General features: G+C 36.7%; 1 protein-coding gene and 1 pseudogene across 10 annotated transcripts in view; one reads left to right on the plus strand and one right to left on the minus strand.

The window, feature by feature from the left end:
* Nucleotides 1-12971, plus strand: part of EYA4 (EYA transcriptional coactivator and phosphatase 4) — a 318816-nt gene that overhangs the window by 279228 nt on the left and 26617 nt on the right. For all 10 annotated transcript variants that reach the window (XM_041743330.1, XM_041743331.1, XM_041743334.1 and 7 more), the window contains 4 exons: nucleotides 4016-4105; nucleotides 9508-9566; nucleotides 9674-9834; nucleotides 12692-12806. In XM_041743330.1, coding sequence (XP_041599264.1) covers nucleotides 4016-4105; nucleotides 9508-9566; nucleotides 9674-9834; nucleotides 12692-12806 — 425 coding nt within the window. The remainder of the gene's footprint in view (nucleotides 1-4015; nucleotides 4106-9507; nucleotides 9567-9673; nucleotides 9835-12691; nucleotides 12807-12971) is intronic.
* On the minus strand, nucleotides 7186-7931 carry LOC121484628 (annotated as a pseudogene).

The following is a 12971-nucleotide window of genomic DNA, read 5'->3' on the forward strand; positions in this document are numbered from 1 at the left end:
GACAGTCTGGCTCCGATTTATGCTCTGTGCTAACATGGCTAATAGGCATTAGTATTTTGATATAGCGAAGTCCCGTGCTTGATCCTGACTTGGTTAAAAACTGGTAACATCTGGCTTAGAATCATACATTTAAGGGCCAAGAGTCGTTTTCTTCATCCTCCCTCTCTCCCTCCCTCCCTTCCTCCCCCCTTCTCTTCCTCTCTCTCTCTATTTCCCTTTCTCTCTCTCTCCCCCTCCCTCTCTTAAAGTGTCTTGGGGATAGTTTAACTATTTTAATAGAGCAGTACACAGAATAAATTGGCAGAAGTTCAGTATGCGCCAATGTTAAACTCTGCTGTAGACACTTGGAACCTATTGGAAATGTTGTATGTGTATAATATGTATCAGAGCTTCCACAAAACCCTGTTGGTGCCCTTATTATCCCATCCCCCACCCCCAGCCAACTTTTCACTGTCACTTCATTTCAGACCCTAAACTCAACATGCACTACAGTTAAAAAAGGCAGTAACTCTTGATTCATAAGGTGCCCATAATTCTACAAACATCTCATGAAAAAGAGCAAACATCTCTGTATAAAATCTGGGTTCAATCCAGAAGTATGTTTAACTCTCTGATGCCTGATAAAACCATGGAATTGCCAGCTCTGGCAGCTCCTTCACAGCAGTTTGGCAAAGCAGAGGGTGCCCACCATCATGGAGATCTTGCTAGGACTGCCTCCACCAACTTGCAGGGCATCTTCCTCAGATTCTTACATCTGTGGGGTCTTTCATTAGAAAAAAATGTGGTATTATAATCTGCTTAGATTTAACTGTCCCAGTGACTCAGTAAGCTGGGGGGAAGGAAAAATACTTGATATTTGAAAGTAAGCCCTCACTAAACATTCTCTTAGAAACAAGATCACCACTTCTTACAGACATGGTTTTCATTGGCTTATGGCATGACTATCCCTAGCCCATCTGTGTCAAGCCTTTGGCATGGCTGACGCAACACCTCCCTTTCAACAGGCCTTGTTCTCTGGAAACCTTAGTAAAATACAGCTAGTTCACACTCCAGCAAACCTCAAACCTAAACTTTCCCAGTTAACAAATGATATTTTGCCAAATTGCTTACTAAGTCCTGGCTCTCGTAGAGTATGATGTGGAATCACCATAGCCTGAAAAACCAGTGAACAACCCCTTCTGGTGCCATGGGGTTGCATTCCAGTGGCGTGCTCAAATACAGTTTTCATCAGACCAGACGCTATGCTTACTTGTTAGAGAATTCATGTTGGTTTCTTAAAAATTGTATTTGCATGCTTATCAGATATACAAAATGCATTCTTCATGGCTTTGCCTATCATGAGTAGCATAGAGAGTTCTGTACTCCAGAAGCATGGAATCAATGAATGTAACAATCAAAGAGGAACAGTATGTTTTCTCCCAGCCTCATAAATCCGATCTATAAATGCGAAGAATGTGAGATCGAATATAAGAAATTCAGTAATTTTATTTAAAACTTAAAAGAAAAGTTGGCGCATCAGAGGAGAACTGAACCAACCTCGTCTCTAGAAGGAAAACCTTTTAAATGGGATGTTTCTGAATCCCCATCTGAAATATGTATCTTTAGGGCAGTAATCATCAGAAACATAACAGAGTAGTGTAGAGCTTGATTTTATTGTCTTGCATCAGTGAACATTCCTCAAAAGCAGAGAGCGTCACTAATGGAATTATATGTTTTCATGCTATAATTACATTTGATTTTTCCTGATATTTCTATAGACATTTTGTTCACGGTCCCATGACCAGACAGAATATTTATAAGTCTTCCATCCTTGGCCTATCCACCCCACCCCAAAGAGACAGACACTAGAAATAGGAATTCCTGAACAGAAAAAGACACATGTATAATTTGAAAAAAAAATAAGTCAGCCTTCAGGGATTTTCTTTCAACAGCAACAAAAGCATGAACACAATAAAAGAAGTAAGGAAAAAGAAGAATTTCATACTGGAAGGTATCAGCAAGAGATCCTTCTGAGTTCCAAGACTCCTTGAGACACAAAGTAGGCATTCCCTGGTTCCCCTATTTCTGTTCTTGTTCTTAAGTATTTGTTGGAGAAAATGGAATTAATTGCTCTTTGGGTATGTTGCTTAGAATGAATGATCCTGTCCCTGGAAGACAAATGAATCTAGCAGGCAAGTCTGACCACTGGAAGACATGGTACCAGGTTGCCATCCAGAATGTGAAAAGTGAACACGTTTCTGAAAGGAGAGTCTCTAACTATGAAATCCACTAAAATCTCGAAGGAAGAGATGCGAACAAACAAAATTGTGTTGACATCCAGCATATTCTTACTGTCCTGTCTTCATCTTCTCCCACCCAAGTCTTCACTTTGCTCAGCATACCTCAGTGACTTCTTTCTTTCCTAGCACTCAATTCCTAGTCTCTAGGTTTTAGTCACCACAGACTATGAAGCTGATAATCACTTCAAATATGTTTACTCTAGGGTTTCCTCCTCAAAGCATTATGGAAGGGAGTATAGGCAGAAAACTGGTTGTCACCGTATAAGAGTGGGATGAGGAAGAGCTTCTTCTGCTAAGTGCAGTAAGTTCAGGAGTACATGTGAATACAGCGTGGCCTGTATGTTGGGTTGCATATCCATATCAAAAATTGAAATAGAGTTAGCAGTAATTTCCCCAAGTTTAAATACACTTTTTTTAAGTGCCATTTACTAGAGCATTGAAAACACAAGTTTGGTTCTCTCTCCTAAAATCCCTACAATCTGGCTCCTGGCCCAGCCACTCAACCCAAATCACCCTCTAAAGTCTTCCAAAATAACTTCTCAGCCAAAACCAACAGTATCCTTCTAGACTTGTCAGCTTTATTCAAAACCATACTCTTCTCCCTGCTAATACCCATTCTGGTCTCAAATTCTGAGGATTTGTCCCTTCTAGGCTTTCTAGTTTCTGTATCTCCAGGGGCACAGCTATTGCAGTACTCCTTTGGAGACCATTTCAACTTTCATCATTTCAAGCACAATGTTTGTGCATGAATTATTTCCCTAGCCCTAGCACAAAACTATCCTTACTTTTTGAAATCTTAATGCCTCTTATGCCCAGGCTTTTAACTCTGGTTAATCATGATCAAGTCCCAACTTTGGTCTTGCTTCTCAGTTCCTTGCTGCTAGATACTATCTTGGTTTCTGTAGACAAGAATTAAGTCACTTGCCTCCTTACTAACCCCCTTACATTCATTAAACTTCTAAACATATGTATTTTCTACTCAGATCACTTTTACTGAATTAATGTTCCTTTAGTTATCCTCAAACCTACCCTCTGCATCTCTAGTCAGATGTAGGTTAGACCAAACTATATGCATATTCAAATAAATACTGTCTTTTGGGGACATCAGGGTGGCTCAGTGGTTGAGCGTCTGCCTTCGGCTCAGGTCATGATCCCAGGGTCCTGGGATCGAGTCCCACATCGAGCTCCCTGAATGGAGCCTGCTTCGCTCTCTGCCTGTGTCTCTGTCTCTGTGTCTCTCATGAATAAATAAATAAAATCTTTTTTAAAAATACTGCCTGTCAATCAAAAGGCAATTAATAATTAAGTGGCGATTTTACCACATTTCACCAGCTCTTCCTGTCCCATCTTTAGATGCCATTTTCCACTCCCGTCCTGCTGACATCTGGAAGTCCTTCTGTTCTCCCTTTCCTGCTTATTATCTGTTGTTCCACTTTCCATGGAGTACGTATAAACTGGGTCTTGTAAATGAGCTTGCTTCCTTCTTCCTCCTCACAAACATAGAGATGTTCTAAGTTGTCTTAATGTGTGTATAAATTCCTGTAAATTCGCAGATGCATCTGTATACTTAGTGTGGCTTAGATTACCCTTTGGAAAGACACCTTTTTAGATCATTGGGGTAAAAATCCATGCAGTCTATCTACTCCCACCCCCCACAACCATATACACTTTTGATATTCTTAATAATAAACTAGTTACTGAAATTTTACCTCATTCCATGTGTATTTTCTTTTCAGGATCCCCCCATGGCTGTAACCCTGGGACTCCGAATGGAAGAAATGATTTTTAATCTTGCTGATACACATTTATTTTTTAATGATTTAGAGGTAAGAGTTTAAAAAAATAGGAATAGTCATATCCCAACTATTATAATGCTTAGATGATTTCTAAATAGGCAGATAACCTCAAGAAATCTGAAAAAAAAAATTAGCTCATGGGAATAGTAAAGTTTTTGTCAAGGGGAAAAATGTATGAACAAATACAAACAAAAGCTAAAATGCATTAATGAATTAGACCTATGTACCAGCACCCGTTTAAAAACTACAGTATCTCGGAAGAGGAGAAGGTCTGCTTTGCTGTCCCATACAGGACAACCCATTTGGCACCTTTGGAATCAATATTAGCTTTTCCCGGTTACTCACCAGAGTATTATTTAGGTTAAATCACTGGGCAGCAGTCACAGGTACTATTCATGGTGGTAGCATGGGTCATTAAGTTTTTTAGATAATCTGAAGCCTAATTTTAGACCACATTATTATTCCTTATTTCCTCTGCATCTAGATAAAACAGGATTAGAACTGTTTACATAGCACATCTGACTGGTTGCATTGCATTTATTTTCTTTTGTTCTCATTTATCTTTTCATATCCAACCTGACAGGGAAAGTAAAAACAGTAACAAAATGAAAGGATCCCCTCCCCCAATAGCCTCAAGAGCGCTGAAAATAAGTACTATAATAAGGTGTATAATCTGGGTGCTAATGGTCTGAGTTATTAGGCATTCAGATGGTAAAATTTTGAAGTAACTGAGTGGCTTGGGCACTGAGCAGTAGTACTTCTTGATCAAGAGCAAGTATAGTGAAATATTTAAGTGTGATATATTTACTTTTTTTAACCTCATGGTTTCACAGTGAAATAAAAGTGTTTATAATCATATTATAAATGGGGAGAGAGATTATTATTGCTGAAATCCCACTTTGTGCAGAACTTTCTGTATTGGATTTTCCATTAATTAAATAATAGCCTTTGAAATAAATTTGTTTATCATGTTATCTTGTGGAACAGAAACCCTTGTAGGGTCCAAAAGCATAAAAATCATGTCTAAGGTTACCTGCTAGCTAAGTGGTAAAACCAGGATTTAAAATTCTGAGTCTTTCTGGCTCCAGAGCACATACTTCTGCCTCATACCAAGCTGAAATTAACAGAAGTATGTGAGAAAAAAAAGCTAAGTTAGTGTCTTAAATAAGTTTTAAAAATTGACAAGGTCTTAAATCCAGTTTCAGCTGTATTTGTGACTTATATAAGAGTAAAAATTCTGATTTTTAGTGTATCCCATAAATGTATGTGCTAGAAATCTGGGTAATATCATTTTTTGGTGTTGTTTTCTCTGCAGTGGGTCACTGTTTTTACTGGATAATAAAATCACTGTCTGTTTAAAGAGGTTTTATTTGTTTTATTTAATGGCCAGTGTGAAAGATCAGTATTCTTCGGCAAGTTTTCCAGTTTTAGATAATAAGAAAAAATAATCACCTCTCTAAAACCTGATTTAAATTAATCCTGCTACTTATTAGTAGTGTAGTATAGAGCATGACTTTATATATACAGTATAATAGAAAACACTTTTTAATCTTTTTAGAAGATTAAAACTCTGAACTTTTAGAGTTTTTATTTCATTAATTGTTTTTGACTAGAAATAAATGAAATAAATGACCTTTTAGCTTTCGTGGCACATTTGAAGCCAGATGGAATAAATTTACCATCCAACTTTTAACAAGATAGTAAAGTGAGAAAGTGAAAATAGCATATGATAAATTTGTGAATTCTCTTAGCAAGTTTGACATGAATGTTCTCATATCAGATCATATGGTCAGTTATGGTGCTTTAAGAATTTTTATCTTGGATCATATACTATACAAAATAGATTTTTAAAATACCCGACAGGATCTGCGGGAAAAATAGTAACTGAGAAAATATTGGTATTGACTTTCTCTTCTGATTATAGCTTTTTAGTTATGTTTTAAAATGTGATAAAAATTCTATTTGACTCAAATGCTACAACTTAGTATCCAACAGTACTTTATCAATGAAATGATTATCTGTATACTCTGCATAAATTAAATTCTCATGTGTGTATGTGTGTGCACACACATGCATACCACATGCACCCGTGTACATCCAGATAAGTGCCCAAGGGAACTCAAAGGCTTGTTATTGACTTTAGTTAGGTAAATAATCATGAAAACAAAAATCTAAACATTTCAAGATCATTTCAAGATCATTCAGTGCTGTTACACACACATACACACACACACACACACACACACACACACGTATATATATATATACATATCTCCACTATCTTTCTGCCTCTGATTTTGAAAGTCAACTTGACTTTTACCCAATTTTTTATTTCAGTAAACTTCTTGTAAGCAAAGATTGTCATGGGCTGCATAACTGGTGTGAAGCTGTCTCTGCTTCTGCTAACAAAGAGGAGATTTCCTCAAGAGAGTAACTCATCGTTAGCCTTTTTTTTCCCCTCTGTATTTAATCTCTCATAGTTCCTTTTCCTAACCCAGAAATCTAATTTGAGACTCACATCCTTTAGTCAATACTGTAACATATGTGGTAGCAGCTGTTCTCACATAATTCCTTAAAAGATACAAATTTAAACCCTAATAGACACTTCTCTGCATCCTGCAGGACTTGCAAAGAAGGCAAATGCTCATACTTCTCCTAAGAAGAGAATGCTCTCTGTTGAAATAAAAGGTTATTTCAGTTAGAATAACTTCCAGAAAAGAAGGCACTGGGGAGCTCAGGTTCACAAAAGCGAGAGAAGACTGCTATGTGGATTAAAACTGATAAAGATCACTGACAACTTTATGGGCACCTTGTAAGACAAAATTATAAAAATATTAAGATTAATAACAGAATTATTCCAAATTTATATGGAAATTTGTTGAAGCCAAGCATTAGACTGTTTTTAGTATTTCAGGTTTTGGTCAAAATCATTTTTGCAAAATGCCTCTGAGTAAAAACTAATTGAAGAACAATTATTTAGGATTTTCTAAAAATGTAAGTGATTGAAGCTCGGGTTTCTTTCACTGGACTGTAATCCTTGGGCAAGAGTCCAAAGTCAATAAGCATAGTTAACTAGGCATAAATTTAATGAGAAGTTCCATTTGGAAAAATCTCAAACATAACTTCAAATATGGAGCTCATGCTCCAATAAGTTTGATACACTGATGTCCTCAGGAGTAAAAAATAAATTTAGGGGCAAAATGTACAAATTAATCATGTGAGTTAATACTTGAAATGTCAGAGGCATTTCTCTACAGATTAGGATAAGAAGGTATGAAATGTAGAAATAACTTCTAATTACCAGAGTAATTCCTAAGGATTTCCCCTACTTTTTTTTGGGATATTCATTTATTTATTATAGTTTATTATAAAAGAGAGACATGGAAATTATTTACATAATGAAAGATTTCACAACTTCAGTGTAATAAACAACTTCACATGACTCCACTTTGATAGTGACTTACCTCAGTTTTCATACTTACCAAGAATGTCACCATCTCCAAATAAGAAAGAAGTCTTGTTGTCTAGAACCACTCTGCTGCCTCCCTATTCTGAGAGAATTTTATTTCCAATTTTCATGCTAATGATTAAGTTTCTCCACCCTTTCCTTTAGAACCCAATCCAGAGCCACTACTACTGTTTCTTGCCGTACTTTTTCCTGAGATTTTTCTGGAAGCATAATGCCTCCTTTGATTGAAATTTGGGCTGTGCTCCTTACTACCCATACTTAGTCAAAACGGGGTAAACCCTTTTCAAATGCATGTCTTGCCCTGAGTCCTGCAGCCTCAGTTTGTACCCTGTTCTCTTCCCACTCCCCTCCATCTTGATACAAATATCTTCTTACAGTCCCTACCATATAGAACATTATTTTTAATATAATTGCAACTTTGTGTTAGAAAATTAAATGATTGTGTTGATTTTGTCAAGAACTGTCATTTGTCAAAGATATCTGCCATGTAGTCAACAAAGAATTGCACAACGATAACTGTGTGCCAGATTGTGCCTTAAGCAGGGGTACAGCCAGGTGACCCAGACAACCCCCCCTCAGGGAGCTTCCAGTCACATTAACTTTTTAACTTCCTTACCTGTGAATATTGATAGATATTTATTCTAAAATTACAAATAATTTATGTAAATCATATGAATCTTTAATTTACCTGGATTTTCAGATTATAAAATAAAATTGTATTGATTGGGCTACTTTTATATTTTGTATTTGAAAAGAAGCCCGAGTCACCTGGTTCACCCTCAAACTTATACAAGGATATAATATACTCAGTGTGGAAAGCTAGAGATATTAAATATTTCACTAAGAGATGCTTTCCAGGTCTTAGAAGGAATATAAATAGTAGCTGAAAAGCCCCTGTTTTATGTGGCATTTTCTTGTTACAGTTAATAATTTTTAAAAATTGGTTTTCAGTAGGTTTACAGTCAGGATCTATGAGTATCTGAAATAATTTGAGGGTAGAAAAAGAGTCCCAAATAGCTAAATCATACTCATCCTAAAGTTAGTAAGTACTAGGTATAGTAAATACCTTAGCCAAATTCCATCTTCAGATCACATACTATTTCCCTGGATCTTTACAGATTATTTGAAGATAGAATAGGATCCTTAAAACAGCCAAGAATTTAATTCTTACCCAAAGAAATGACCATTTGCTCTGAGAACACTGATTTCAGTCAGGTCACGTGTATGGATACACGTACCTTAATGTTTATTCTCCTCTGAGTTTGTAGAACATTGGAGATGGTAAATCTTCATTATTTCCCTTTTATTTGTAAGTATCATTTTCAGCTTCAAGATTTCAAAACTTGAACAGAAAAAAAAAAAAAAGAAGAAAATATTCGATCTCTATGGTTATTAGCTTTTTTCTGTGTTAAAAGACCAGGACCTTAGAATAACATCAGCATGATTCTAACCCCTGGCCAGCAAAAGGCAGGAAGTCCCAGAAATCTCACGGGACACCATAACCATCAAGCCCTTCTGTTATTGCTCAACAGATAGCAAATGATAGTCACCACCTCTGATTGAGACCGAATGAGTTCTGTATAACTTCAGATTAGCTTTGTTTCCATACTTAAGTATGCAAAACCTAAATGGCTGAATGTGAACACCAGTCATTCTTAACAACAATTCAAAAGATAATTTATTATTTGTAATTTTCAGAGTAAAAAATTTTAAGCTGCTCAGAAGAAATCCACATGCCATATGTTTTCAGATCCCTTTTTATGATACTCTCCTGGATTTCTTTTTTTTAATACTCTTCTGGATTTAAAATAGAAACGGTGCCATTTCCCCAGGATGGCAGTGGGATAGATGGGCAAATGCTGCCGCCTTCTGGCCATGGCCTGATCAGAAGGAAAGATGGAAGAATCAAATACCACAAGGGCATCGTTTGAAAAACAAATAACTTTTCCAATGTTTTTAACAGGAGTGTGATCAAGTTCATATAGATGATGTTTCCTCTGATGATAATGGGCAGGACTTAAGGTAAGCCATGGTTTTCAGTATGCTGTTTCCTACAGAAATTCAGCTGTGGAGTTTTGCACACGTAATTATTTCTTTTATTTCTTTTTAATATATTTTGGGTGTTGCAGTACCTACAGTTTTGCAACTGATGGCTTCCATGCAGCTGCAAGTAGTGCAAACCTTTGTTTGCCAACAGGTGTAAGAGGAGGGGTTGACTGGATGAGGAAGTTGGCTTTTCGTTACAGAAGAGTAAAAGAATTATATAACACCTACAAGAACAATGTTGGAGGTATGTGTGGCTCTTTAAATCTAATAAAGATACTTAGAAAGATGTACGACTTGAACTATAGTTCCGTGTTCTGTATGAGAGACTGTGCTTCTATAAAAGAAATTACCAAGAGCTCATGCTGAACTACATGGAGTCAGAATTTTAAGTTTCTTAGTTGAGGTGGGTGGGAGATGTAACAGCAAAATAAAACATGCGGCTCTGCCAGAGGAGTTGGGAATTCTCTGTGCCCAGATGTCAAAATTGGTCAAAATTTATAATAGGATATTGAATGTTTACCCCTCTTTTGCAGACACTATTAGGGTAAACCATACAGGGAACTCATCGAGGCAGTGCGAAGACCTGTCGAAAAGCGAGGGCCCCAGTCCTTAAAGCAGAGTTGTTAGTCATCATTACCTTTCTGGAATCCTTTCAGAAATAAAGATAAACACTGCTTTATGTCATTTCAAAGACTTAAACAAGTCTGTTTTATTTTTTTTTTTTAATTGCGTGTTATCTGCCAGTGTAGCTTTTCCCTGGATAGTATTAACTGTTTGGATACTCTGTAGACTGTATCTAAATTATTTTATCTTCATCCATATATTACAGGTGATATTACAACCTGTGACATCAAAGCTAAAATCCCGGATATGTTTCTTGATAAAAAAAAAACTTTGATTATTTCTATTATTAGGATCAATTTTAGGTCAGCAAGATCCTAGGATGAGCTATGAAGTCACATGATGTTTTCTCGCAGGCTTTCTGTTTGTTTTTCTTTCTTTCTGTCTCTCTGTCTTTCTCTCTTTAAAGGATGATTGAAGGGGCAGCCTGGGTAGCTCAGCGGTTAAGCGCTGCCTTCAGCCCAGGGCGCGATCCTGGAGACCTGGGATCGAGTCCCACGTCAGGCTCCCTGCATGGAGCCTGTTTCTCCCTCTGCCTGTGTCTCTGCCTCTCTCTCTCTCTCTGTGTCTCTCATGAATAAATAAATAAAATCTTTAAAAAAAAATAAAGGATGATTGAAGAGCTTAAATCAGGATCTAAAATTGAATTATAACTAAATATACATATGCATACTATGTATATACATACCATATAATACAGTATAGTAACATTTTCTTTTTTTTATAAATTTATTTTTTATTGGTGTTCAATTTGCCAACATATAGAATAACACCCAGTAACATTTTCATCTACAGTATATGTATTACACACAACACACTCTTAATGGGGGGCAGGGGGCTGTGTGTCTGTTCATCTTGTATCCCCATTATCTAGCGAGCTTTAAGGTGCATAATAGATGTTCAGTAGACAGTAGCTACAAGAGAACAAAAAACATATGGAACCATAGACAATAGCAATAATATTATTATGGTTTTTAGAACCAAAAGGGATCTTAGAAATAGGAGATCTTCATTTCCAAATGAGAAATAGGCCCCTGCAGGACAGACAACTCTGGTTTCTTAATTCACTCTAATGCTCTAGATAAGACATTTTTGTAAAATCAAACAGGTATTCTGTTTAAATTCAATTGTGGGCAACATGTTTAATTTTAAAATAAATATTCCCTTGAGAATTCTGAAGTAATTTTTATTTAGGCATGGCATTGTTTCCCTCATGAAGGGTATTATTAAAGTTATTTAACAACTAACAAGGTTGCTGGTAAATAATATTATAGCTTAAAAAGTTTAAGAGTTGACATGCAAGTGTCATTTTCTGTGCTCTGTCAGCATCTCTTTATTGAAATAATGACAAATGAGTTGCCAGAAACTATACCTTTTGATTTTAAAAATCACCCACTTGTATATGTGCTCCTAATATTCTGAAATATGAATTAAATAAGAAACTTTTTAGCAAATTTGCCTGATCTCATTTTATCATAAAACAAGGACTTTTTATTTTTTAACAAAGCTCCATGCCTAGTGTGGAGTCTGATGCGGGACTCAGTCTCATGACCCTGAGATCAAGACCTAAGCTGCAATCAAGAGTCAGATGCTCAACCAACTGAGTCACTGAGGCGCTCTATTAACAAGGCTTTTTAAATTTAAAAAAAAATCAGTTTGCCTACATGTTTTCTTATCCCAACATCAGCACAGTTTTAACCATTGTTTTTAACTGTGTCATATGCTTAAGAATTTTAAACACAATTCTTAACTTCTGTTTGAAATGCAGAGTATTGGGCAGGCCGGGTGGCTCCGCGGTTTAGCGCCTGCCTTCAGCCCAGGGCCTGATCCTGGAAACCCGGGATTGAGTCCCGCATAGAGCTCCCTGTATGGAGCCTGCTTCTCCCTCTGCCTGTGTCTCTGCCTCTCTCTCTCTGTGTCTCTCATGAATAAATAAATAAAATCTTTAAAAAATAATAGAATGCAGAGTATTTGTGATAGCTTCAGCATAGTAACTACCTACAATAATATCAGTATTAGTGGTTAAAAATGGTAATGATTGTGATCATTAAGAAGTGAAATATTTTCAGACAGCCAGTGTTTGAGATGTGTATCCCTTGGCTGGACGACCCCACCTTCTTCTCCAGACCTATTACATCCCTGTCTTTTGGAGTGGGACCCAGCACAGGAGTGGTCATAGTAGCTCCTCAGGTGATCGGCATCTGCCATGACAGATTCTAGGTTCAGTGAGATTAGAGACCAGGACCCACATTTTCACTGTTACTTCCCTAGGGTTTTTTTGACCCAGGACCTAAAATCTAGAAATAAATGTTTGAATGAATAATGAATGAATCAATATCAGTTCTTAAATGAAGGATCTGTATTGATATAAACCTGTCTCTTTCTGTTTCTGATGTGATCTATACTAGACAGAAGGGAGACCAAACCAGGTATTCCTGAAATTTTTTGTCTCTTGATTGTACCTTCTCTTTTGGTTGCAGGACTCCTTGGCCCTGCCAAGAGAGATGCGTGGCTGCAGCTAAGGGCAGAGATTGAAGGTCTGACAGATTCCTGGCTAACAAATGCACTTAAATCCTTATCAATTATTAGTACTAGGTAAGTGGAAACTATTGTTTCCGTTCCTATATTTATGGTATTGAAGATGTAGTTGTAATTGTACAACACACATAAAAAGTCCTTAATTACTGGAGTATTTTAGAATTTCAGAGGACCTGACAATTCATTGAATCAGGCGATTTTCAATGTATGTGGGAGATGATT

Source organism: Vulpes lagopus, chromosome 2, assembly GCF_018345385.1.
Source record: "Vulpes lagopus strain Blue_001 chromosome 2, ASM1834538v1, whole genome shotgun sequence".
Classification (NCBI taxonomy): domain Eukaryota; kingdom Metazoa; phylum Chordata; class Mammalia; order Carnivora; family Canidae; genus Vulpes; species Vulpes lagopus.